At 41.1% G+C, this 27,822-nt stretch overlaps 1 protein-coding gene across 2 annotated transcripts in view; it reads right to left on the bottom strand.

Moving 5' to 3' along the window:
- LOC113163030 (neural cell adhesion molecule 2) overlaps positions 1-27,822 on the bottom strand; it is a 278,200-nt gene that overhangs the window by 59,607 nt on the left and 190,771 nt on the right. For both annotated transcript variants that reach the window (XM_026361330.1, XM_026361331.1), the window contains exons 4-7: positions 16,065-16,139; positions 10,002-10,208; positions 5,932-6,075; positions 3,928-4,065 (exon numbers count right to left, since the gene is read on the bottom strand). In XM_026361330.1, coding sequence (XP_026217115.1) covers positions 3,928-4,065; positions 5,932-6,075; positions 10,002-10,208; positions 16,065-16,139 — 564 coding nt within the window. The remainder of the gene's footprint in view (positions 1-3,927; positions 4,066-5,931; positions 6,076-10,001; positions 10,209-16,064; positions 16,140-27,822) is intronic.

Below are 27,822 nucleotides of genomic sequence, written 5' to 3'. Positions count from 1 at the left end.
TTAAGCATATGTACCATAACATATCTTAATGTGGTGAGTTGCTGTAAAAGCCTCTTGTGATGGACTCACAGTACAGCGCTGCCATTTGGATGTATGGTTTTGAAACAGCGTCGGTGTTTGGTGGCCTGGGTGGATTGATTTTGAGACTCCTACAGCTACAGGAAGCTGGATTAACAAATGTTTCATGTTGTAGCTTTAACAAAATGGTAATTGTTAGCAAAAATAGTTTTAATCTTATCATGGGAATCCTAAAGATATTGTATATTTGGGTGGGCAGCTCAGAACTCTTTAGATGCTTGAAATCTGTGATGGGAGGTCAGACCTACACACCTCTTTATTCTAAGCAAGTCCCCTGACAGAGAAACTTTATGATCCACTATAGAAATTCTGCTATTGCAGCACAGAATAATAAACAGAACAAAGTCAGTGTGACTGTTAAAGTCAAACTTTTGCTGTTTAGAAAAGTGTCCACAATCAGCAGCCTCCCTGTTGGCTGTCACTGCTGCTGTATGGACAAGAATCGATGTCCAGTCTGATTTTAGCACAAAGAGTGCTTTAAGTGTTCCATGTTAGACCTTAGGAGACAAGGTGGAGCCTGAAGATGCCCTGTAGCCGCACCAGTTTAGTCCTCATCCTCTCTCCTTTAGTTTTCCTCCAGGGGTGTGTAGACAAACTCTGTTTCTGGCTTTTTTCCATCAGTTTGTTTATCCTATCTCATATCCCCCGGCACAACAGACCTCAGCTGATTGATAAAACATGCAGTGTAGTCTGTTGGGCTCATTGATATACCTGAGCCTCCTAGCAATCTACTCCATCTCTATATACTTGTGTTCAGGGCCTCTGTGTTGTTTGACCAGTCCAGGTTGTTGTCGATATTGTACACTCTCTGGTAGCCCCTGTGGCTCCTGTTTCTTTGGAAATTCTTTGTAAAAAAAAACAACAACAACAAAAAAAAAAAAAAGGCTCTTCTCGTTCCACATTGCCATCACGGCTTTGCCCCACAGTAGAGTCTGGTCTGGAGCAACCAGTGGTGTGGAGAGTGAGTATGATTCAAATTCATCCTCTTCCCCTGGAAAAATAGTTCTTCGGAGTAAGAGATTTACACCTGTACTTGCTCGAGGGCAGGAAATGTTCAATGGATTCACATGGGATTGCTTATGTAAAATGTTAAGCCTATAGGCTGGGGCAAAGATGCAATATGGCTTTCATGAGCATCAGAGGCCTCTGTGCATTGTAAACAGCTCCTTAAGGACTGTGTAGACTCCTGAGACCAAAGGAAGTGCTGCTGCACAACAAGTAAATACCTGGATGCAAGATTTATCAGTTTGTGATCTGATGTGGTGCGAAGACAGACAGTGGAGCCACTTTGCACTCAGCACATCCACTACACTGTTCCTTCACAGTTTACCCACTTCTTTACATATTGATGACACATGGGTAGAAAGGATGAGAGGCAGCTGTGGTTGAAGGCTCTGGGTATCACCATTAGGAGCTGAGTGAGACAAAACACTCTGGACAGCTCATATGTGACTGCCCCATGATAGTAGGTGACATTTAAGTATGTTTCCCTCCATCTCCCTGTCACCTTTCTACCAGCTCTCCACTCTTTTATGACAAAAGCTTAACTAAATGTTTATGGGACGACCGCTGACTTCAGAACTAAACGTCAGTTTGAGGATGTAGGACAACAAATTTCACCAAAAGGCTGAGTCTATAGGCGAGGGCATAGATGCAACACGTGGCTTTTATGAGCATCACAGGCCTCAGTGCACTGAAAGCGACTCCCTGAGGAGTGGGAACACACCTCAGATCAAAGGAACTCCTACTTTCAAAAACCTGACATAGCACAATAAACAAAACCAGCAGTATTTGCTTTTAAATTAATAGAAAGCACCACAATGTGTAAATATTAAATGAATTTCAAAAAAATCTGCAAAAGAAAACGTGAATTTACTGCCAAATATTAGGAGCTGGGTGTAGCTGGAGTGTCCTTGAGGTAAAGTCCACTGCACAGCATGTCCCTCCGGGCTTTGGCTCCCTCAGAGAGGGTCCTGGTTTCAGGATGCTCTGTGAAGCACTCTGCAGCCTGCCCCATCTCAGCACCACATGGCAAGTGTCGTGTCGCTGTAATAATAGGTTGTGCCTCATTGAGCAGGCTTATTGGATCTTCCTCAGAAGTGAAGTAAGTGGTGTGCTAAATTGAATGCAATTCATAGTTTTTGGGCAGAGGGCCGCTCTGCTATTACATTAGGTGACAGTGAATTACATAGGCAGAGACAATATTGCAGCTGTTCAACCGTTACAAGACGCTCGTGGCCTTAGTGAAATCACATTTCAATCACTTCAGCAGTCTCAGGTGACTCGCTGTAAATGAGGACAAATGAGAAAATTAAAATGACATCCTTCGATTTTTGGGCCACAGAGCCCGAAGCCATCGCTAATTGAAATTTTCAATCACAGTAAAGAATACTGAGAATAATAATAATAAAAAAATCATAGCAATGGTAGCAGAAAGTGCCACGGTAAGTGTGACGAACTGTACAGCATCTGAGTTAATGGAGCTGAACCTGTCAACGCTGACAACTTCTTCTGGGAAGAAGCTCTAAAATGTGTCTACTTTTGTGTTCAGTTAAAAAGGTGTTTGAAAATACAGGATTTTTTCAACTCCTCCTCACTTTAGTGCTAATTAATCAAAGCTTCGAAATACGACTACGATTTATATCTGTTCTCATCTGCCGTCACTAAGGACTGAGATGAACTAACCTTGTGTTGTTCTTAGTAACCTGAAGACTTCCACTCACCACAACCGGTCGAGGCAGATGGCCGCCCATCCTGAGCCTAGTTCTGCTGGAGGTTTTTTCCCTTAAGGGGAGTTTATTTCTCTCCATTATCCCCTTGTTCTTGCTCAAGTGGGATTGTTGGGTTTTCCATATAATTCTGTATACAGTAATATTTTGTAAGGCCTTAAACCTCGCACTGTAAAAAATACCTTTACGTGACTTTTGTTGTTATTTGGCGCATTTTACAAATAAAATTGAATTGAATTGAATTGAATTGAATTGAATTGAATTGAATTGAATTGAATTGAATTGAATTGAATGCCTTCTAGGCTGCACAGTAAAGACAATGTGGTGTGTTGAGATTTGGAAACAACAATAACAACAAAATGTGTGAATGCAGAGGAAACTAATGCATGCTAATCCGTTTGAATAGAAGCATGTTTCTTCTTAGAATCTAAATGGACACTGTTGGTTTAGGTGCTCTGCTTCCTTTAAAGCTCCACAGACAAGACCTTTAGTTCTCAGCTGTGTTTGTATTCAACAATGCATGCTGACAGTGACACGGAAACACGGTTGTTTACTGAGCTATGTCACAACAACAAAATATATCCTACAAGCTGCTTACCGATCTGTAATGTTAATCTAATCAGGACAAGTTTCTGTGCATTATCACACCTTAGAAGAATACGAGATTCACATGTTTGTTCATTTGTGTAGCATCTGCTGCATCACCCATAATCTTTGAAGATTAGATTTGGATTTAGCATTTGTCAGTTTCTGTAACCAAAAAAAAAAAAAAAAACTGATGTGAGACACACTGTACATAACTATCATGACTCTAATAGACTGATTTTAGACCCACAGGTCCAAAATCTAAGAGGACAAGTTACATCAGTAATTATGCCAAGATCAGTTTGATCGCCGCTCTGCAGTTATCAGGGTTATTAAGGAGACTACAAATCCTGTGCTGCATCTGGGGTCTTTCTTAAGCCTACCGAAACTATGATCTAAACTTGCTGATCCCTTATCCTGCTTTAATCTTCATGGAAAGACATTTCTAAATTCCTGGAGTATCTCTTTTAACCTTTGCTCTGTCTGGTTGTACAGGCGTTTTTCACAACTCATTAGAAATTTTCGATGAACTCACCGTTGACCACCACAGCGATGTCCACAAAATCGATCTCACCCCGAGCCTCGACGCTGGCTTCACACCGGTACACGCCCTCATCAGCCTTGGTCACCTGATGGATCTGTAGGTTGTTGTTTGCCAGTACCTGGAACCTGCCTTCACAGCACGGGCGAAGAGGAGGACAGACGGAAAGCCAGACAAAGGCAGAAGGAGAGAGTGGCGAGAGGAAACAACAAAAGAACAACAGTGTATGATAGAGAGAGAAGCGAGATAAGAAAGTTAGGAAAACAGCGGGAGAAAATTGCCATCTCCACTCCTCAGCAGTTAGGCTGTCAATCTTCACTTCAGCACATTTACCTGATAAAGTCCACATAGATAAACACTCATGCAATTACAGTTGGAAATAGTCTCCACTCTCTCCCATTGTGGTCACCGTGAGATTGGCCAGGAGTGATGAGGCTCTCTATCTCATTTCTCTCAAGCAAAGATATTTATAACCATGCATCGTAATTAGAGTGAAATGATTAAAAAATAGCCCTGTCTTCTCCATGTTTCATCATTACTGTGCTACTGAAGATTTGAATTTCAATTAAAAAATGTGACAGATTCAAGGGGTCGGCCTTTCTAATCAGTGTTCAGGAATGCATTTTGTCTGGAAGGAGGATGGGGAAGTGGTGTAGAGAGTTGTAAATCAGGGAGGAGGAGAAGAGGAAATAATGAATACTAGTCTACTGGTTCCTACTCTTGCAAATGCCTTTTATCAGGAAAGAATATTACTGAAGTGAATCTGTCCTCTGAGTGCCTCTCCTCCTCTATCTCTCTTTTCTTTCCAAATTGAGTAGACCACCCTCCTGATATTTAACACCATTAAAGCAACTAAAAAGGGTGTGATTACAGGGGAGAGCTCCATAAAGCACATACATCAGATCAAATGGAACAGAAGACGACTGAAGGCTGAGTTGGCTTTACCACAGCTTGCCTTTTCCCAGAATTTACTGGGTGATGGTTTGCACTTGATATCACGCGAAGCAGCGTCATCGAATGTCACCATCCAACTGCTCTATAATCCATCCTCTGAGTCGCTTGTTAACATGGTTTCTGTCCAAGCTTTACGCCTCCACCAGGGCTGATGGGGTTTCTATTCATAGAATTTGATACCCTTGTCTTATTGTGAATCTACACAATAGAGAGAAATAGCATTTCCTAGAGAACTGCATTTTTGGCACATTAGTGCGTCTTTTCAGTGAGAGAGAGAATTGAGCACATTGGGATTCATGAGAATTTGTCCTCTCAATAATCAAGTGCATTTGGCAGGTTTACATTTGAAATGTAATCCTTTGGAGATGGCTGCATGCTTGCACCTTTTATTACTGTCATAATCCACTATTGATCTTATAATCAAGATCAGTTGTACAGTTTGATAATGCTGGACAGTGTCTGTTACAGTTACTCCGTCCAGTATTTGATCATTATTCTACATTATGTTACAAAAGTCACACTTTTAATCTTTCAGCACAAACAACAAAAAAACTGTTTCACCGCCTCCCAAGAACATCTCAAAATTCTGTCTAGGCCGTCCCATAATTCATGTGGACGGTCCCAAATTTAAATGTAATTTATTTTTCTACATTAGTAATAGAAAAATGAATGCCTTTCTTTACACTGTATTTGTTTTTATCCTTTAAAGTACAAACATGTGACAGCATGTAGAATGTAAACCAAAACTTTAAAGTAGTATTACTGGGTTATCACTCAGGTAAAATACATGGCACAATAACCTCTTAATGGAAATCATAAAAAAAACAACAACTTTTAACTAACTTCATGATGACGTGGCCTTTTGAACGTGTCTTCGTTCAACCAGTAATCACTGGTTATTTACAGACTGTATTTAACTTGGGCAGCGTGGTGGGGGAGTGGTTAACAGGCTGTACAACTAAATTATACTAATAAAACAAGAAAAATGAATAACAGTAATTAAAGTAAATAATAACACTGTGAAAGAAGGTCATGGAAACTTACTGTGGTGCTCCTCAGTAATCTCTTTGTCCTGGTAGTACCAAACCACCACAGGCACTGGTGAACTAATGACATCACACACCACCTCCGCCGTCTCACCGTGGCGAAACTCCTGCGGCGACTGAACATCCTGAAACGTCAGCCTCTCTGCAAGATCAAACAAGATGGAGATTGAACAAGCTTTATTTTCTCTGAGCATTCAGAGCAGACAATTTACTGCAGACCTGAACATCAAACGGAAAATAATAAGAAAAAAAAAACGACGGTGCTTTTACTTCCCAATTAACTCTAACAGTCTTCAGACCGAGTTTGGGGTTAGAGTTTGGAAACATTGATTTAAAATACATTAGCTTCCACTTTTTTATCTGGGATCACATCTAGTAAGGCGAGCTTTTCCCTTTTAAAGGTTGTGTTTATAATACAGATGTAAATGCTGTTGCCTGCATACATTGTTCTGAAAAGGCCCAGAATGGGAACTGATATACTATCTTTCCAGGACAGAAATACTGGACTTCATGGTTTGGTAGCACTCAAAGTTGCTGATATATCATCTTGCCCAGCTCATATTCTTTGGTTTTGAAAGATTTAACCATTTAATAAGTCCCTTTCCTAAAAATAATGTTTAATTTTTTAAGTATTGTAGCTTGCCTACAGGTGTATTATTCAAAGAATTCAAAGCAATGAGCCAACCTGCTGACAGACGCTGCCATCCACTGAAACATGCAGCTAGCGTGGCTGTGACTACATTATAAAACACAGCTGTCATGTAAGGTGAAGTGGAAATAGGCACATGAGACACAGTGAAAGCGCTGGACATGGATGGGTAGCTTTCAGTCAAACTCAAAACAAGACCTGAATCCCTCTTTGACTGTTTTCTGGGACACTGATGAGGTGATTGCGATGAAAGCACAGGAGACAGAAGAGTTGTTTTACTTGCTGCCAATCAACCAAAAAAAAAAAAAAAAAAAAAAAAGAATCAGTGATCTGAGATATTCTGCAGGCCCTCTCTTTGTAGAATTAGACAACAACACAGGCAGCCTTTGATTCACTCAATCTTGGTTTCGGGAACGCTTCAATGACTCATCCCAGCCCGTGTTGGTTTGAAGTTGTGTCCTCCCTCCTGACATACATTTGGTGTTGGACTAATTGCTTTTATGAGGGCACTGTTCTTGGACCAGCACTCTCCCATTAACAGCATACGATCCTTCTTCGGACCCTGCTCTTGTTCAAATGGTCAGCTTTGAAGCGTGCCAGGGCTGGCACTGCTTGGGCTGCAACCACCTGCTCTCATCTGCGTGCTGTATTGCGAAGGTGTGAATAAATCAACGACAGCTCCCATATCAGTCTCTTCCGTTAGTGAGGCTTCCGCATTAGCATTTTGCTGTGTGATTTATGCCAGGCTGCTCCCTAAAATGAGCTCTCTCTCCCCGACTGCACCCTCCGCTTGTGAACGTGTCTGGCATCTCAGTGTCTTCATTAACTTCAAGGATGCCTTTGCATGTTTTTGTCATTCACTCTGTTGGTTTCTTATCAATTCCCTTCCTTGTGTTCTTTCTGAATAAAATGCATTTCCAAAATCTTGTGCTCTTTCACTTCCTCCGTCTCTCTATCAGGTTCGAACACTTCTGCTGTCACTTGTTCCTTCTGTTTGTATCCATTTGCTGTCTCTTTTGTAGTCACACTGCTCTACAAGAAAATCAGTAAGGGAAACATCCTCTCCAGAGTAACACTCTACTGCACACTTGACACTGGCGAATTGAGAATATACTCACTACTCCGGAGTTCCTCTTTCACTGTTCGCCTGCATATCAGTTCAAGGACAACTGTCTAATACGTTGATGAGCCAATTTTCCTAGATCTCTCTCAACTCAGACACAGATTTGTTCAGGTCTACGCTGGACAGTTTTGCTGGTTTTGTTCTGCAGCATTGTTGATTTTGTCCATTAAGTGAGGGCAAACTGCAAGGAGCACCATTACTCAAGCACCAAACTACAGCACTTCATTCAAAGCCATTTCCGAATGTTGCCATCATGAAAACATGATGACGCTAATTGGATCGGCATGTCACAGTGGGAACACAACAATCCAGTGGTTGGATTGGATGTCTGTTTAAATTGTACGGCTATTCATTCTGTAGCTGTGGAGGTATTTCACCGAAAGCCAAAATGTCAACCTCAGGTTAACACTAGAGGAAAGGTCATGGCAATTATTAAAGTGGGTAGAATTCATCACGTCTGTACAGAATTGCATGGCAATCCATACAGTTGTTGTTAAAATGTCGACTGCCATCACCAGAGCTGTGCAGCATATTTCTTGTGCTTGTTTGTATGAACATTTTTTTCCCCCCCATACCGATCTGACACACCAAGTTATTTCATTACAACAGCCCATCACAGTGATGTCAACACTTTCCCTTGAATTTCATGTATAACATGTTGTAGTGCACAGGCCTGTGCACTGCCTGAGGAGTCCTCGCTGCGCCGGCTGTGCACTAGTGGAATGGCTGGCTGGAGCTTAAGGCAGGTTTTCATCCGCATGCTGCTCAGGCAATCTACACCGAGGGCCCGACTGAGTGACGCCCAGTTGCCATGGAAACAATGGTTTTAGGGAGCTGGTTATGTGGTGAATGAGGTGAGGGCTGAGTGGTGGCAGGTGTGATTGAGGCTGTGATGTCTCCACTAATGGTTCGCTGGGAGAGGATGAAAAAGGCAACCACACAGCAGGTGATGATTTCCAGAGTGTGTGCACATGTCACTGTGTGTGTGTGTGTGTGTGTGTGTGTGTGTGTGTGTGTGTGTGTGTGCTAGAATCAAATCCCTGCACCTTGACGTATTCTCCAATTATAGTTGGTGAAGAATTTTGATCAAAGTCCTCGAGTATCTGGGTATTTGGGTTATTCACATCTCAGAACTCACTTTCTTATGTAATCTTTTTGTGTGTGTGCCTCTTGCATGTGTTATAATGTTATTCCAGTTCCCGTCACTGTGCCGCCTTTGAAAGAAGGTGCTGTAAGTATTGGGTAAATTCTTGCCTCTTACACATTAACAGGGGCCAGCAAGGACTTCTGAAGTAGACTCATCGTTTGTGCTTGTGAGTTAAAGTAAACAAGCTGCCATCATTGTTGTGCCTTCTCAATTTTGACTACGCATGTACAACACTGTAGAGAACCAAGGTGACCAATGAACAGAACTATTCTACAAGAGCTTTCCCTGTTTTTCATAAAGTATTTATTCGGTTAACTGGGTGATTGTATTGGGTGATTCTGTCTATTCTTTTATCGAACACAGTGGTCTCAACACTGTTTCTAAACCAAAGAGTCAAACTCTGGTTTAAGATACTGAATCCTGTCATTAGATGTTGTTGGCTGGAAAGTAGCAAAGTTTATTATAAAAATTCACTTCGAACACAATTTTATATATTTTTTAGATGTGTAATCTAACTCTCCCAAAGCCCAAAGCCCATAATATACTTGGAGTCCTTGGCACTAACTACACCTAAATACATTTTCTCATCCACAGGAAATTACAGAAATGAGCTGGTAACGGTTAAGCTGGATGTCTTCCTCAAGGACACTTTAACAGCACAAATAGCAGTTAATTCACTTTTCACCGCGAGGATGGGACCAGTGATGGGACAGTCTCTGTGACCACTGAGTCACCCCTGCCTCGTAACATTAGGTTTTGCCCAGGAAATAGTGATGGGTCAGCAAGGCAGGCTAGACCCAGTAGCACATCCCTCATTATGCCTGGCAGGATCTGAGTCCCATGGCATTACTACCTGTCATTATACTTTAATCACAAGAATGAATGTAACACTCTCACACCAGCTCACACACAAAGTCAAAGGTACACATGGACCTGAAATGCACTTGCACACAGGAACTGCTAACATTTCTGACAGCTTGTGGCTGCAGTGAGGGTGGGAATATGAATCAGCTGGCTTTCGCTGTGATCAAACACTAATGTGGGAGGTTTATTCTCTTCATGTCTTCATGCCTAAATCTCCTCAGGAGGAAAACACTGAGCATCTGGACATCTGGGTTTCTGTGAGCACACGTTATCTGTCAAGCTTACGGTAGATCTCCAGCACGACTGAGGCCTCCTCAGTGTGACCGCTGGCGTCGGTGGCCTGGCAGCGGTAGATACCCGCGTCCTCGATGATGGCATTGTAAATGATGAGTCTGGATCGTGATGTCTCCGTGTGGAGCGACATCCGCTTGGAGGGCACAATGCGCTCGCCCTGAGGGTTGTACCACTCCAGCCTCACCGGCTCGCCGATAGCTAGGAGCAAGGTCAGACAGAGAGAAAGAGAGAAAAAAAACAGATCATATTTTTCTTTGTTTTGCCCATTAGGTCAAAATGATGTCATGATTCAATTTATCTTTTAGTCTTTACTGTACATCCTCGTACTTACACTGTATTTAAAACATTTATTGTTTCCTTCACTACAAGCGGCCACTTGACTTGTAACGACCTCGTGTATTTTGCAAATGGCTTCAATAATTTCAACCTTCAGCCTTTCAGGATAAAGATCACTTGTGAAAATTCTGGGTTACTCATGAGTGACATTCACTTGGAATCTGTGTGCATACAGTAAAATCAGCCTCATTTCCATTTCACAACAACTTAGTTTGCTTCATGTTTAAATCTACAGTATAGCTTACACTTTTGCACACACATGGCTTAAAAAAATAAATATTCTCAGTCAGTTCAGTGTTTTTCTATAAAAGATCTGAAACAGAGATAGTGGGAAAATGCCTGTGACAAACTAAGACTAGGGTTTTCCAACAGATTGCACCACAGTGGCTGATTTGCAGTCAGCTTCCCACTGACTAGCGAAGGTTTAATCAGTCTTATACTGTTGATTATTGCAGGGAAAACAATCTAAAAAAAGGTTTAATTGAAACCACACTGAAAGCACCTTTAGGCTTCATACAGATCTGCTGTTGAATTAATGTCATATTTTATTCTTATATTCTACCGACGTTTTACATGTGAGTGGTATACTGTAGCATCGCTGTTTACTTTGGTCTACTGAACAGCTGACCAGCCAATGCTGTTGTTGTTGGAACTTGCTGAGAGAACAGACGGCCTGAAATGATATGATTATGCCATAATCTTGGATTTACATAGCTAATAAGTCTGTGAAGGGAGAGGGACATATGTAGGATGTAAATTCCACTCTTGTTTTTGAGATCACGTATAAATACACACACACTTAATCTGCCTTCCATCGCTTAAGGAGACATTATATTGACTTACTGTACATTCAGTTTCTGGAGATTTACCCTAACCTGAACCATAGGCACGACATCCCTAACCCTGACTCTAGCATAATTTTTAACCTCATCTTAACCTTGAACCAAGTCATCACTCTTAAATTAAACTTCCTAATGGGAACAATCCTCTGGACCCACAAGGAAAGCTGTGTCCCCACCAGTAGGTGTGTAGTCAGATTTAGATCTCCACAAGTAATACCTTGTACGTACACACACACACACACACACACACACACACACACTAAACACAGGAATAAATGGTGCAGCGAGGCTCATCACAAGCTTAAATCCTGATTACTGGCTACTGTTAGAGGTGTTATGACCCTGTGCCACTGGCAGGTGCCCTTTGCTTTTCAATGTGGTAGGCCATTATTTGGCCAGTCAAGCGATATAGACAGTGACTTGTCTGCTTCCTCTGAGACAGGTCTCCGAGTTTAATTAAGAAACAAAGAAGCAGAAAGAAACAATAGATGTAATACCAGTTTGTGACAAGTGCTGTGTTTAGGATAATGGCACATATGCCACTAGGAAGAGATTACACCAGAGAAAGATGAGACATTTTGAATGCTCTCTCTTCCCTGTATAACTACTCACAAAATGCCCTTGAGCAAGGCTTTTAACCTCCATCTGCTCAGCAGTCAGCAGCAGAGGGCTGTGATGGTTAATCTCACAAGCTCCCAGGTGTGACTGTGAGGAGATGGTGCTAATGTGGAGCAGGATTTGGCTTGTATTTCGTGCAGCTTATGCACTTATTTAAATACAGTTTTATATCAATATAATAATCTCTCAGTACACTGGTACATTAAGGGACAGAAAATGATGATAAATTAGCTAATTTGCCTCTTGACGTCTGCACTTAGAAAAACATGCAGGCTGCAACTCGCACAGCCGAGCGAGCTAACACCGACCATCATCACGTTTCCAACAACCATCAGGATCACATTCTTGGCATGTGTATCTGCTGCTCATTATGTTTCAAAGCCAACAGATCTGACGAGGCAATCAAACACGAGCACTGCTGAAATGATATTACAGCGGAAGCGGTTCTCCTCCGTGCTTTGCTTTCCTTCACACGTGGCTTCCCACCGGAACCTCATGGTTCATGTGGGTACTTGCTGGGAGCAGATAAGTGTCTAACATCACTGCAGGCGTCTCTTTACACCTGTAGCATTACAACGTTATCACCTCTTACCATTTTACAGTCTGTTGACAGCAGAGACAGCTAAATATGTTAAAGTTGATGCAGCTAGCATGGTGACAGGCCATTTGCTTCACAGATGATCTGAGAAGACAGGAGTAGGTAACGTGCTGCCCTGTTTTCCTCTGCCTCCCTCTGTGTGTCTTTACAACTGGATGAAGAGCTGCTGAAAATCTCTGTCACACTGCTCTTAAAATCTGCATAAGCTCTGGCATTATTACTGATTCTTGGCATGAGGAAAACGCTCATTGACTGATTCTTGTGAAGACAGACAATGCTGATCATTTTTTAAGGTGTAACAACCTGGCTGATTGATTATCGGCCTTTGCTAATCTGCTGATGAAACCGACAGCTTCAATCTGTTTGAGTGGCCATAAATTTTTGAAATGCACATGGAAATAAAACTTTAAGTAAGGCTAAGACAAGGAACAAAGCTTTGTATCTGGCAGCTATTTCAGACAATGATTATGATCTTCCTCAGCAGTGAGGGAGCAATATAAAGGAACTGAAATATTGAAGTGATCTCCTGCACAAGTCAGATTATTGACTAGACGTGCCCCTTGGCGTCAAAATAAGCCAAAACACTGCCACGTCCCCACGGTGGCTGGCACTGGAGCCATGGTAGTAATTGATTTAGGTCTCCGGGGAAGAAGATAGCAGGGAAGAAATGAGAGCTAAGCAGGGCAGAAATCACACTGGTCAGCATGTATATGTGTGTAACCTGACATGATGTCAAAATTGCCAGTTTTGTTTCCCTTTCCATCTCTGTCTATTCTGTAATGTCTGGCCAATGGGTAAACGAAGGTCCACTGGGATAGACGAGCTACTGTACCCTGATCTCGATAGACATATCTGGAAAAAAGCGAGCTGTTGGATCTCGTTTGACTACTGAATCTGCTTTTCTAGCTGCCTCGGTTTTCTTTTGCAGCCAACACTTGTTCTGGCTCTCTGCCACTTCAGTCTTAGGGGAGGTTAAACAAACACACCTAAACACCAGTTTATCCACCTCCTTATTTGTCACACCACAGGACCAGGTTCATTTAATGCTGACAGGAGACCAATTTAGCATGAGAAAAAGCTCCATTTTTTCTATCATTTGTTTGCGTGTTTCCCACAAAAGGTTTAATTGACCATTTTGAAACTGAATGCAAGGATGAGTACTTGAAGAAAACTACTTCTATAATTATGTGCTTGTTTTCTGTGATTGTCACTTTTGTTGATGTTCCTGCTGACAGTGTTATCCTGGTGATTTCAAATACTGTATGTACTACAGAATGTTTTCAAGAGAAAATACCACTGTATTTCCTAGTACAAGAGGGGAAAACTCAACAAGTGTACACATGCTGTGGATGAGGAATCACTGGTTGCCTTGGTTAGTGTGAAAATGGTTTAACTTTACGTTTACCAGATTTCAACCCAGCAGAGCACCACTGGGAGCCCTCGACAAGACATGGACCTGTGCAACATAACACAAAGGAATACCTGTACTGAACTGCTGGGGTCATATTGTATCATAAAGAATCAAATTATGTTTTCTTACATATTAGTTTGGAATATCTGGTTATATTTTGCACGTATACTGTAAACAACCTGTAATGCTTCTGTCTCGACACAGTCTAACAAACCTGGATATGCTACCTGTAGTACTATATGTAGAAACCAGCCAATTGTTAAATCTAAAAATCTGATCATGTTTTCTGGTTGATACAGAACATTCAAACTAGGTTTTGAAAGTCAAGACATAGCTCTAAAGCAATGACCATTAACTGACACTGTCCACCGAATTAGTGTATAAATGATATGGAGTAGACCTCATGGTATATGATGAGCCCATGGTTCTTTACTTTGTATTGATTCTGGACCAGAAAACACTATAACTTAATACTGGAATACTGGAAAGTGCAAAACTTGTCAACATGCATTCCTGCATAACTAAATCCACAGCATTTAGAGACAAACTTTAATCAGCATATACGACAAAGATGTGGTACAGTACACTAGTGCAGAAACATTTCATATCTCTCTTCTAATACACATTCAGTTCCTTCACTTTCAAATCTTCACGGCAGAACATCGTTTTAGAGTTTGTAAAAGCAGAAATCTTTGAATCGATGATTCATCTTTCATTTTGAGAACGTGAGGCTTTAAAAATTCTCACTCAGAATGTTTAGAGGTTATTTGATTCATGTATACTAATTAATTTAGTTGTTTGTGAACTTTGAAAATATTTAGCCTTGATAGCAAATTGAATCTATAGTACAAAATGTCTTTTATATATTTTATGTTTTAGCTGAATATTGGGAACACAAATATGCTGTATTTTATGGCTGTGCACCTCAAATCTGCACTGTCTGAAGGTCGGATTTCACAGCTGCAGCCATTCTTGACCTTGGAAACTGCCAATAAGGATGACAAGTCCTTCATGTGCTGAGTAAAAATGCAGCACACTCACCAGACCAAGATGTACAGTAACCCAACCCTCTTCCTGCAGGCTACGTTGTTGACTAACGTTTAACCCGATTTTGACCATAAACTGCTTGGTTTTACTTTTTTTTTTTACAAAAAAATTGCTGTTCTATCTTGGAAAAAATGAGGTGTTCCATCATTTTACCCTGCTGCCAATTCTTCCTGGCAAACTTCTGAAACAAGAAAGATTGGTATCGAGCAAGTAAAATTGATTTTACCTTGGTTCCTTTCTTTCAAGAACAACACATTTACTTCTCTGTTATGCTGTTCCTTACAAACAACTCAAACTCATGAATCAACATACAGTATAATTGCCTTTCTGTGCCTTTTGTTCCTTTCTTCTGTAATCAATATTTACAGTATGTATGCCTGATGCATACAATGGGATACGGCAGCTTAAATCCAAACAGTCACATTAAATTAAAAATTGCTTATTTCTTTTTCAGGCTCACTTTGGTTTCACCAGGCTTTTGCTTTTTGTCTCTCTCTTCTCTGCCCTGCTTTTCATCCCAGTTGGCAGAACTGCATGTGAATATGGTAAAAAAAAATCAGGCTCGGTGTGAATGCCCGTGGTGGAAAAGGGCAAAATAAAAGTGACACAAAGACTTCCTCCTACGCACTTAGACAGTGGACGGTGGCTACTTATCTCCCACTTCCAACACTCTTTTGCCTCTCAGCTTCTTTTCTGCAGTGAAGGCTTCTACCTTTGCTTTTCAGTTCCTGCCAGTTTGATTCCATTTATACACGTTAGACCTCCACACCTCTCTGACGCTCCTCCCAGTATGCCTCTGCTCCCTTGGCTGTTAGCTCCACGCTGAGTGGCTTGGCAGGAGAGAAGAGGCAGCCAGCAGGAGGTGGGCTGGTCCTGCCAGAGTGTGTTGTCCCCCTACTGAGCGACTGGCACCGGCGTTATGTTCTCTGTTATGGTGGAGTGTTGATATACTGTTCAGGGAGGACAATGAGGGAGGACAAGAGGGACAGGTGCACCCCCTGTGTGGATCCCATCACCATGGGGTCAAAAAGCCACTCACCATATGGACATTATGGATTGTGTGGTGTATACCATCATACCAAGAACAAACAGACTTCACAAGTGCTGATGTAAGACCCCCTGCTGCACGTCTGACCAGTCTCCAAACAAACACGCACATAAAGTACATCCACATAGAAACAAATAGTGTGTGGCGTTTGTACCTGTGCAGATGAAGAACTTGGACTCTCCGACACTTAGCTCCACTTTGTTCAAGGATATGGACACCTGCAGTGCGGCTATAATAGAGAATAAAGGGAGAAAGCAGAGAGAGGAAAAGGAAAACAGATTAATTTGTAAAAATTCAAAAGCAAAGCATAGATCGGAGAGGTAGAATAATACAAAATTGTTTTCTAAAAGCTTTTGATTCTTTAGCATTGTGGGTAATTTCCTTCGTTGTACCAGATTTTCATATTATTTGAAGACCATTTCCTATTGTGTATGACCATTTGCTGCATTTATGTGAAAAGCAGTGCTTACATACATGCAAATATCCTCCTGTCTATATGAAGAAGTTTCTCAGAATGCTCTTGCTTGCAGCTATTGCTGGTAGAAATACATTGTTACAGCTAAAAAGAACATTTATACACTTTTATTCAAGCTTGAAATGATTTCAAAGTGTCACAGCTATTTCTCTATACTATACAAAGCTCTGAGGCAGATCAGCCTGATACCTTGTATTAAGCACATGGCTGTTTGTGACAAGCTTGTCAATCAGTTTCAGAATGAATGGGATCCTTTCAATCTGAAGTACAATACTATAATATTATTTTCAGTCACTCTCAACAATGACACATGCATTGGACAACAGTGGGAGGGTAATTTAAGAAGCTCACAAATAGCAGGGTAAATAACAACAAATATCAGTAAGTAAATCAATAGTGCTGGTATTCTCTTTTGGTGACAAAAACCAGTCAAGCAAGGATCCTAGTAAAGAATAGGCAAGCTGGAAATGTCACTGAAAGACACCATTCACCTTAATGACACAGTAAAATGGACAAAAATCATTCAGGCAGTGGCAGTGCCACACAATTTGCAGAGTCAAACTACAATCAACGCCCGTTTGTCTGCACCAGTCTATTATAACTACCACTATAATGCCACACAATGGGGGCTCTGGTGGAAGTTTTGTAAGGCGTGAAAGGTAGTTAGCTGAATGAGAGAGTGGCTCAATCTTGGCTGACATAAATTTGTCAAATGGAAGATAAATGCAGGGAGGCAGTCAAATACAGACAAAGAAAAGTGTGTTTGAACGGCTGCACAGCAAGGTGGAGCTGAGAGTGTGTCTAGATGTCTAATGTGATGAGTAATGATTGGCAACTCAGTGGGGAGAGGGTCATTTTTAGGCCAGAGCCTCTCGATGCAGCCGTATTCTCAACACAACACTGTGTGAAACAAGCTTTTTGATGAGCCTGTCACATCTGAGCTCCTCATTCTTAGCCCTCAGAGCTGCAAGTCTACTTAGGATCAAACTTGTACTCCACACACACACACACACACACACACACACACACACACACACACACACACACACACACACACAGACACACTCCGTATAATACTCTAAAGGATGTTAATTCTCTCTGCAACAGTAGAAACTCAGGGCGCTTGTCAATAAATGAGGAAATGATGAAATGATTATCTGCTGCTTCTCAGGGGAAGATGGCTGCAGCCAGCAGTTATCAGTGGGAGCCATCTGCCATGAATTCAGGTTGTCTATAGATGGCAGTAGAGGGGCACCGCCATCTATAAGCACATGATAGGGGTTGAATGGCCGCTTTATCAAAGTATTTGATCATTTCTGCTCGGGTGCTAATTAAGTTATTTTAATATATATTTTCAGCATTTGAAATTAAAATAAAAAAACGTACTATGTCATCATGCATACTATGCAGACACTGTTACAAATGAATAGAAACACTCAGGTTGATTAATCATGTCTATTTAACCTCGCGCTCTTCCACACTGACCGCCTCTGGTTTAAGACAGATTCCAATCAGTGCTTCAAGCAGTTTAACGGTTTTCAATTATTAATTGATCTCGGGCTGTTCATGCTGTATGCGATCGATCACATAATAAGTTGCTCACAAAACCCAGCAGAAAGAAGAAAAATGGCTTGAGCCTTTTTTTTGTGCTGCTGGAGCCATCGGTGTGAATCATATAATTAAGTTCAACCTGGAAAATACAACCAACCGTTCTGTTGGCACTTTTAGGCTGAAATACACAACAGTCCCCACAGCGAATACACAGTGACATTTTAATGAGAATGCTGCCTGGATTTGAAATATGACAAGGGAGAATTTGTTTATTCAACACTGTCTCGCTCGGCGAGGACGCAAAGAGACATTCTAATTATATCAATTTTCAGAAATGGGATGTTTCAGCGTCATTCACCTGTTTGGGTCAATATGTCATGAGCCTGGTAGCAATTATCAGCTCCAATTATTAGCTCCTCTGAGAAGCACTGGACACAAGCAAAGTAAGACAACAAACCAAACCATTGATTGCCATTTGTAATGTGTCAGAGTTGGTCGATACCAAACATGACCTGCCAGTTTGCCTAACAACACTGAAACGTGAATCATCATCAGCGTCAGTTATGGAATCTTAACGGCAAAGGCAAAAGTGGGAGACACTGGATTTTGGCCATTTGATCCGGGATTAAAGCTGGACAAATGTTTCCACTTAACTAATTACTACCTCATATTTTGTGTTAATAGATTTCAGATACTGAGTTGCTGACATTACCTAAAGAGTTCACTGTTTTTCCAACTTGCACCACTTTCTAGCATTCACTGTTATCTCTAACTGCCTTTTACTGCTAACTGGACTCACTGTACACAGTCCTGTTAAAAATAAAGTCCGCTCTCTTATATAACATCTCTTAATAAATGATAAGCTACAGATAATATCAGTGCCTTTCAACTTTTTTTCGTGGCTGCAACTCCACAGTTTTGTTTCTTTCCTACAGCTCTCATCAGCGACATTTCCAACAACAGCAGGCATCTGCTTTCAGCAGAAAAGCTCTGATGCCACCTGTCAGGCACCAAATGGCAGTCGGACAAAGTTAGCAACATCAGACACATCCAGCACACAAAGAGGCTACTGTTTGCACATGCATTAATTATAACAACTTTATAGGGTGAAAATGAGTCAGTATGTGTTTGTACAGTATAGGAGTAGTTACAGAAATAATCTATTAAAGCAGATCTAAGTAGTAACTAGCACAATAAATGAAAAGCTGATTTTATTACTGTCAGATCAATTTAATTTTCCTGCTTGCTCAGTTTCCAAAAAATAGCATCAAGTGTACATTATTGACTGATATTACTGAAGAGGAAACTGTGCTGTTCCCAACTGTCCCTTTTTTTGTCTCACAAATTACACCAGGAACATGCAGTGCTCTGCTAAATGACCACTTTGAGATAAAAAGATAAAGAAAAACGATAAAGAAAACTTTGAGAAGCCAAAATTACAGATATTCTACTTCTAACCTTAATATCAAGTAAGTGCAATGTAGACGCTGTAAACAAACTTACTTTGGATTTCAAGTTTAAATTTGATCACCAGTAGTTTCGATTTTGTAAAACTAAACCGAACTTTATCATTTTATTCCTCAAAGTGAAGTCATTAAGTGAAGAAGGTGCAGACTGACATGGTCTTGCAACGTAACTCATCTGGACCCAGTGCGAGTGAAACATGCCAGCAGTTAAGTCAGTGTGACTAAATCAAGAGCTGACTAAAGCGGGCTAAACGCACCGTTGCATTTAGCAGCAGGCTAAATCCAATGTTTGACTGACAGAGTGGAGAGTGTCCAATCAGCTGGCAGAGAGTGAAGGATGAGATTCTGTAATCCTGCACTCCATAAAAAGCCCCATTAAAGCCATGGCCAAATAAAATGCACCGCAGAGAACGTGCCTTTGTGTGTTTGTTTGTACATGTAAGAGTGTGCGGGGGTGTATGTGTACTGTCTTTATTTCTGTGTGCGTGGGTGGGTGGCCAGCTCTGTGTGTAAATGTGCAAAGCACACAGAGCAGATAGGCCCCGAGGCAAAAAATGCACTGCTTTAATTGTCTGTGATTTTGTGGAGGAATTGAAGAGAATTTTTCCCCTTGAACCACAGAGAGAGACGAAAACAAGGAGTAAGACTGGACAGAACAAGAGCAAAAGAAGGAAGGAGATAAAATACTAATTACTGTACTCTGTGTTTATATGTCGTATGATTTATTGTTTCAAAGGTGTTGGCAAAAGCCGCTTTAAAAGCAGTAAACAGTCAGCATTCTTTCAAGCTGCGAAATCTCTCAGGTGAGCTGTGGCACAGTAGAAAGTGCAGGTGTAAGTGATTTCTTTGTTTAAGGAAAACTCCATGTTGGTGGATGGTTACAAACGAGTTGGTGACTGTAAAACTGTATTATTAGCGACGGTGTATGAAAGGAATGATGGCAGAGGATGTATGAAATAGCAATTTCCCTTCATGCCTCTCCTACTGTTCAGTGACTAGTTACTGTCTCAGTTGATGAAATGGGCTCAGTTAACCACTCAGCTGCTTTACCTGAGTGGGATTGAATCTGTTTTGAATCTGTCCAATGCATCAGCATTAGGACAACTTTCAAATGCTAAAACAATCAGAGTCTTTCCAAAGTGACAAAATAACCATTCAGGCTTTTGCTGGCGGCACAGGATGCTGGGAAATTGAGTATAATGTATTTTAAACTAGAGTTGTGTGATGAGCCATCGCTAATGATGACCCAAGCCTGTGAGGCGACACTTTAAATCAAAGGAACAATATTTGTGGGGTGTGAGGAGTAACTTAAGTTTCATAGCAACAAACTGTTTCAAAATTCCTTTCACATTAGCTTCGTCTGGCGCAGACAGAACGCTGTGAGTAGAACAGTGTTGTTGCTTGATATTACAGTATTAGGAAGTCTGATTTCTCATAATATGCTGTGCGCTCTTGTGAATTAGTAGCTGCCAACTCTGCCTATGGATTCATTTAAAGTTGTTCCTATCAAAGTATGCCTGTTTGTTTGCCAATCTGGCTCCCTGTGTCCCCAGTCCTATATATCTGTCTGGCTGCATAACAAGCTTTCATGCTGGAGAGGAGAGTGCTGCTCAGCCGACCATATCCAATCGTGCCGACATACTGTATCAGGCCACGTGTACAGTCTCAGGCACAACCCACAGCTACCTATTATCTTCCCTCTCGCCCTCACACCTTCTCCGTCTCTGCTTTTGGCTCACCCACTGTTTTGCGATTTATGTCTCCTTCCTTAAGCCTCTTACGCCTGAGGCTGTGATGGCTATGATGGACCTCTATGTATATCCAAAAACCATAAATCTCCACTCATGCACACACACACGTGCAGCAGCATGCAAATACACAGATGTTAGTTGCAGACAGATGTGAAATCTTTGGCTAATTAGCACAAAAACACAACTTGTTCTTATTTAGCAGGTGGCTAAAATGACTTGTTTTGCTTCTATTCTGCCTCGTTCCCTCTCTTACCCTTTGCAGAAATAAAGATATGCCTACACGGGTGTATGTGTTGCTACTGTTACCCTCTTTTTCTTATTGTTGTTTCTTCTTATTAAGGCCACTGCCATACAGTAAGTAAAATATTCAGACTGCCTGAGAAAATGTAAAACATGTCTCCATTTTTATGACAAAACAAAATAGGCTTCATTTAATTTGATCAATTGGAATTTTTTTCATTTTATGATTTGTGGCTCATCATATTAGTAGATCGGAGAAATTATGCAGTCAGCCCTTGGGCCACACCAGTAAATTAATCTAATTAATCTTAAGGAAAATCACCTTAAAAAAAGTCAAAATATAAAAATTCGGACTCCCTAGAGAAATGTCTTTTCTTAAAAAGTGCATTACTTTTACTTCTTAATAAAAGTCATCAGTCATTATTGTTACATTAAACTTGAATTAGTCCCTAAATCTTTTGTGCTACCTGTATTTATTGGGCCAATGAATATTTTAGACTGAACCTCTCGTTACTTCTAGAGGTAGTCTTTGTGATAATGATAAAAAGCCTGAAGCAAGGTCCATAACAGGGTCACACAGCGCCTATTTTTCAGTTCCTCTTGTTCTCACAAGGATCAGAACCAGGTGCCTTTAAGGGTCCATTATCAACTCCCTTTTCTCTGAGATCAAAAACTCCAAATAGTTCAGTCGTTTATTTGAATGCAAAAACTGAAGTGTGAGCCGATGATGATTTATTCAAACAGATCACGTCGGTTCAAGTCACTACAACACAATAATGGGAATATTTCCGAAACACCATCCTGTCCACAATTCAAACACAACACCTATTGAAGGACAGATAATTGTGGCTGTGTCAGGGGACAACAAGTCCTCTAAACTCAATTCTATACATAGGTCAGTTGCACATACAACCTATGGAATTGTTTTTTTCCAGAGGAACAGTCTGAACTGTAGGTGAGCTGTCAGGAGAGAACAAGCACGGCCCCGAGTGGCAATGCAATCATCACCCACGACACAAACAAAGGGGGTTAACAGGCCAGGGCTTCAACTCAGGTTTTCAATTGCTATCTTGCAATCAGAGCTTCTAGATGTGCTGGAAAGTGTGAAGAGGCGATTCCCCAAATGACATCTTAATGTGCCCTGTGCACACAGCCAGACACACGTGCTTCTTCCCACGTTTAGAGGATGGTACGCAAAATACCAAGTGCAAAAATATTCATTGAACTCTTACAACGTCTCGAAAAAACTAATTCCGGTATGACCCGGGTATTGTCTTATAACCTTTGTCTTTGTTATCCTCCATCACAAAAGTGATTTCTATCCCAGATTGTACAAAAGTGGAGCATCACACCATGATAGAGTAAATCCCATTGGCTCCGATATTGTGTTCGTATTTATAGAAACATAAGAAAAATAGGCCTGTAAACATCAGTGCAAGATAAATCCCTTATTCCCAAAAAAGAATCAAGAGTCAATGGAAATTATACAGAAGTGTCAACTGTTTCTAAGGTATTTTTCTCTTTGTTCTCATTCCCTCTGTACTGGAACTACTAAGTCCTGTGTCTAATCTATTCGTCTTTTTTTTTTTTTTCCTATCTCTGTCACCCTAACATTTCTTTCCCCAATTCCTTTCCTCCCATCTCTTCTCGCTTCCTCTCTCTCTCCTCGGGCTGAAACCTGTTTCTGCATATGGCAACATCAGCAAGTGTGTTTTTTTTTTCTACATACGCCAACATCAGCAAGTAGCAAAGTGAAGCCATGGGATGCAATAAATCCAGGTTTGTCACTCACAATGATTTGCTTCACACAATGCTTCATTTGACTTCAATTCTTCCTCACATGTTGTCTCTAAGGACTGGGCATAATAGTCATCCCAAACCAAGAAGTACAAACAAATCGGTCTTTTCCTACTGTGTTAGTTGATTCTTTCAACTCTGTCACAGTTAATCTGCTTTCTACCTTGAGACACTGTCGTAAAAGAAGACTTAGAAAACTTAACTAAAACTATAGTCGGGCATTCACAATCCAGATGTCTATCAATCATCTTGCCATGTTAACGTGTTGATCAGGTGTAAGCTTGTTGCATAAATAGCAAAGAATGAGTGGAGCAGAGCTGACAGATATAATGAGTCACTTGAACCGCTGCATTTCCAAGGATTGCTGCAGTTTCCTCTACGTATTAATAAGGTCATCCATCAAGACGAAAAGGTTCCCGTCAAATGATTAGGGTAATAAAGCCAATTAAAACGACTGGCCATTTTTCTGAATACAGACAAGCTAATTAAATATTTATTAATGAGAGGCCGCTCCTATCACTTTAGTGTCACTCTGCAATGCCTCACTGTGGACTTTAGTGTGCTGAGGTCAACAGAAAAAGGACGTTTTAAAACCATAGGTCAATGTCATTGGCACATGTGGCATCACAGGCTAATAAGATGTCAGTGTTATTGTAGTTTAATGGACAGATACATCACCAGCAACTAGGAGGTGGTTTGAAGGCTATCTCACCTCACATTCTCCTGCCTTCTGCACCTGTATTTATTTATTTATTTTTCCTCTGAAGTTTTCTCCCAACAGTCTGGAAGTGCATTAGTCGTACTAAGGTGATGGAGCTGATGGAGGCGGAGTAAAAATGTGTTTTTTCTTGGTCAAGAGAAAAGAGTCATGCAGAGGTAGGCGAGAAGTTTGCTTATGATGATCCCTGTGAAATTCAAAATATCCTGCCATTCAAACCAACACTATATATTGATCTTGCGAATGGGCCAGCTGAGCTCAGCTGATTATTTCACTGGCCCTCCATGAGCACCGAGATGGGCAAACCACGAGTGATGAGAAGCGTTCTGCTTCTGGGGGAGGAGGTGACTCGATTGAGTTCGGTGAAGAGTGATTCAGTAATAAAACCTAAAGGCCTTGGAGGCAGTATCTGATTTTCTGGCACGCTGAGGGAAGTCTCGTAGGTTGTGGGAGAGTGAAGGTCCAACATTTGTAAGCAGCAGACAGATGAGCAATACGGCGTGCGTCTGCAGGAGTCGCCATAAAAAGAAAAATCGAATGAATAATCATTTCTACATAAAAAAATAGCTTATTGTATCCAGTCCTTTACATTAATATGACATATTTTGCCATCTATGAAGACAAATGTCAGTTCCAGGACAGACAATCAAACAAGCAAAATGCAAATAGAGGATGAGTGTCATGACTAGGCGCAGCAGCCTCAAACACCAAGAATTACGTTGGACTACTGGCAGCACAAAGAGCCTTCCAAGTGAAGGTATGTAGGCGTTTTGCTTGTCAGATTTACTAAAACATGAAGCAAGAAAGAGGTTTGTTCTTGATGCTGCTCTTCCTTCAAACCGGCACACCACTTCTCTTCCACTCTGAGAGAGACGCAGGGAGAAATAAAAATAGACGTAATCCATTTTCCTGTGCAGCCATTCTTCTCTGCCAGCTGTTTGTGTGGGATTAATGCCGTTGATAAACATCTTTACACCAATGATTCACAATAATTGTAGTTCTGGTTAACTTGTGTTAGCGTGTCACTGAAGGAGAACAGTGTGTGGGAAAGAAAAGGCTTGGTTGGTCCTCTTGTCTCAAAGGTTTGCCAGCTCTTATGTTGCATAGTTCCTTATGTTGTTTCCTGTCAAACGGCTCCAAGTCCATATGCACTGAAGGCCTAAGGTTTCCACTGAGTAACTGTACTAAATTCAGGCTCATTTTTATGGGACAAAAGCCGAGGAACAGCTGAGTGGAGCTTGATGTTTTGTAAGAGCTCTTATCACTGCTTTTTCTTTCCTTTTAAACCAACATGACATGTTTTGTTTCTCCAGTTCAGACTCAAATGTTTAGTATCCAAACAACAGCTCAAGCATAAGTCCTTAACACAAATGAAAGATTTACAATTCTCTTGTCTCTTACCACCAGATACACACAACTGTGCTTTCATCCCCAGCTGGGAGCTCCTCTCTGCTCTTTGAACAGACACTGTTATTTGGTCTCAGCTGGCCAGTCAGACTCACTTTGACAAAAAGCTATTCTGCCAGTCAGACCGCCCCGAAAGTACATTTGTACTCGCTCTCAAAAGAATCTGACTGTGGCCATATTAGATTACTAACAGCCCCACTTAAAACTTATGCAAGCAACATTTTCTTCTGCAGTACATCTGTTAGATTTTTCAATATGTGTAATGACCATATTCCATAAACCTACATACAACCCCTAACACACTGTGGGAGGCCTCACCTTGCAGAATGTCTCCAGAATCTTAATGTAGAATCATGAGTGTGAGAGAAGCATCAAAACGGATCCCTGAGATTTGTCGTTTGTCTGTGTTTGTCTGCTACGCCTGTAAGCGCTGTATAATCTTAATTCTCTTTTCATGCACGCTGGAGAATGAGCGGAGCAACATTTTTTTTTTTCTGTGGCAAAGTGATGGGAGCTGCGAGTATTGAAATGGCATAGTGGTGGGCTGATTATTCTCCTGCCACATCCTGCCGCTGGCTGTGAGAGGACCATTATCTCAGGCCCGTGGATTAATTCAGTCACAAAGGAGAGGTCACTGGCTCCTGCCAGGCTTGAGAGAGGAGACTCTGGGGATTATGTGAAGGGGAGTGGGGCAAGGCGAAAACGTCTTTTTCAGCCTTTCTGCAATGAAATTCGAAGGTTTAAGTTCAACAGTCTCCCTAATTATGGGGGCACGTCCCATGACAATACTGGTGCAGAGCACTAAATCTGGGATTCCCTGTGAAATGATCTGCATTGCAAACTGAATTACACTAATTTACTAAAATGTGCTGCTGAAAAGGATAATGCTGTGCTCACAATTACGTATGAATTGGATTGAATTCTAAATCCCAGTTACACTGAACCAGCAGCAAATATCCAGCGTATGATGACACATTTAGGCGGCTGCAAGCTTTGGAGCTAAATTACATTACAATTTCATATGGATTTCATTGCAGCCAAAAAACACAATGTACATGTATAGCACGACAATAAATTGATATTAAATAATTATCTCGTATATTCATGACTAAATGTATCTCTTTATATTTAGAACGAGGCTAGTATGGAGGATTTTCTTTTCATTAGGCTTTGCAGACCAAAGGAAGTCATAGTCTGTGCTAATGTCATTCTCTTCTCTGATCACAAGATCAGTGCTTCAAAGGCTCAACCTGTATTATTCACTTTTCAGCTTGTCCAATTCCTCCCACTCCAGCACACTTTTGTATTTCTATTTCCCTTTCTACCCATCAACCTTAATTTTACTCAAGTCAGAGCCTTTCATCTTTCCCTTTTCCTGCTTCATTGTGCAATGAATTGGCTGTTCACCTTTTCTGATTCCTTTCGGATATCACGTCTGTTATTCTGTCTTTCTCTCTCTCCCTCTATTTCTCACACTCACAAACACACACACATACACACACACAGTTTCATGGTTGTCCATGTGTTACTGACAGAAGCTGCCATGAACTGTCACAGTGGCCTGGCCAACCAGGATTTTGGGATGCCAGGACCAGCCACCACTGAGTCAAAGCACGCCAGTATAAATATTAGTCAAAACTTTCTCTCCCTCTATTCTGGCTGACCCTTCCATCACGGCTACACATCATTTACACATCTAGCACTAAACACAGATTGGTGCTGAGAACTGATGTGGATGTCCAAATGAAACTGAACTGACCAATTGAAATGCTGACAATGGCAAAGAGTCAAGCCCTCACCATTGTAACTCATCCCCAAGGGTGCCAAAGCTAAAGCAGATTTAATGTCAATGAATCCAAAGGCTGCCCACATATGTCACACCATATGAAAAGTCAGGGTATCAGCAAAATCATTTACATTCATCCTCTGGGGACCATGAATGTCCAAAATTCCACAGCAATCAATCCACTAGTTGTTGAGATAATTCATTCTGAGCTGTCCAGCTGGATGACTGACCGGCCACCCTTTAGTCTCTAGACCTTTACTGGGGATGGATGAAAGGATCCATTACGTTAATGGATAATTTACAACCGGTGACTTTGAAGAGCACCATAAATCCAATCAATATAAGCTGGTATCTTGAACATTGTAGAACTCTTTTAAAAAGCCCATAGTGAACATCTATCGATTAGCCCTTATTTATCCAAACATGTTCTTCCAGGAATGTATGATATTTCTCTGCACTGCTCCATGTAGCCCACAAATACATTCAGAAATAAAAGCTGCTAAAATACCTTTTAATCTACTACTAACACGACCAATGTAGGTGTGTGATGTTGTCAGTGATGCCAGCATCGTAAGTGTCATAACATATAATCTGTAATGATGTGTAGCTATACTTGAGAAAGCGAAACCGAAAGCTAATTATCCCACTTTCATGTACAGCACACTGGATGTATGTGAGATCATTATTGGTCACAAACCTTTATCAGTTGCCATGGGAGACA

The sequence above is a fragment of the Anabas testudineus genome, chromosome 2 (genome assembly GCF_900324465.2).
Source record: "Anabas testudineus chromosome 2, fAnaTes1.2, whole genome shotgun sequence".
NCBI lineage: Eukaryota > Metazoa > Chordata > Actinopteri > Anabantiformes > Anabantidae > Anabas > Anabas testudineus.
The sequence above is the reverse complement of the archived record's forward strand: the minus strand, read 5'-3'. Positions and strand labels throughout refer to the sequence as shown.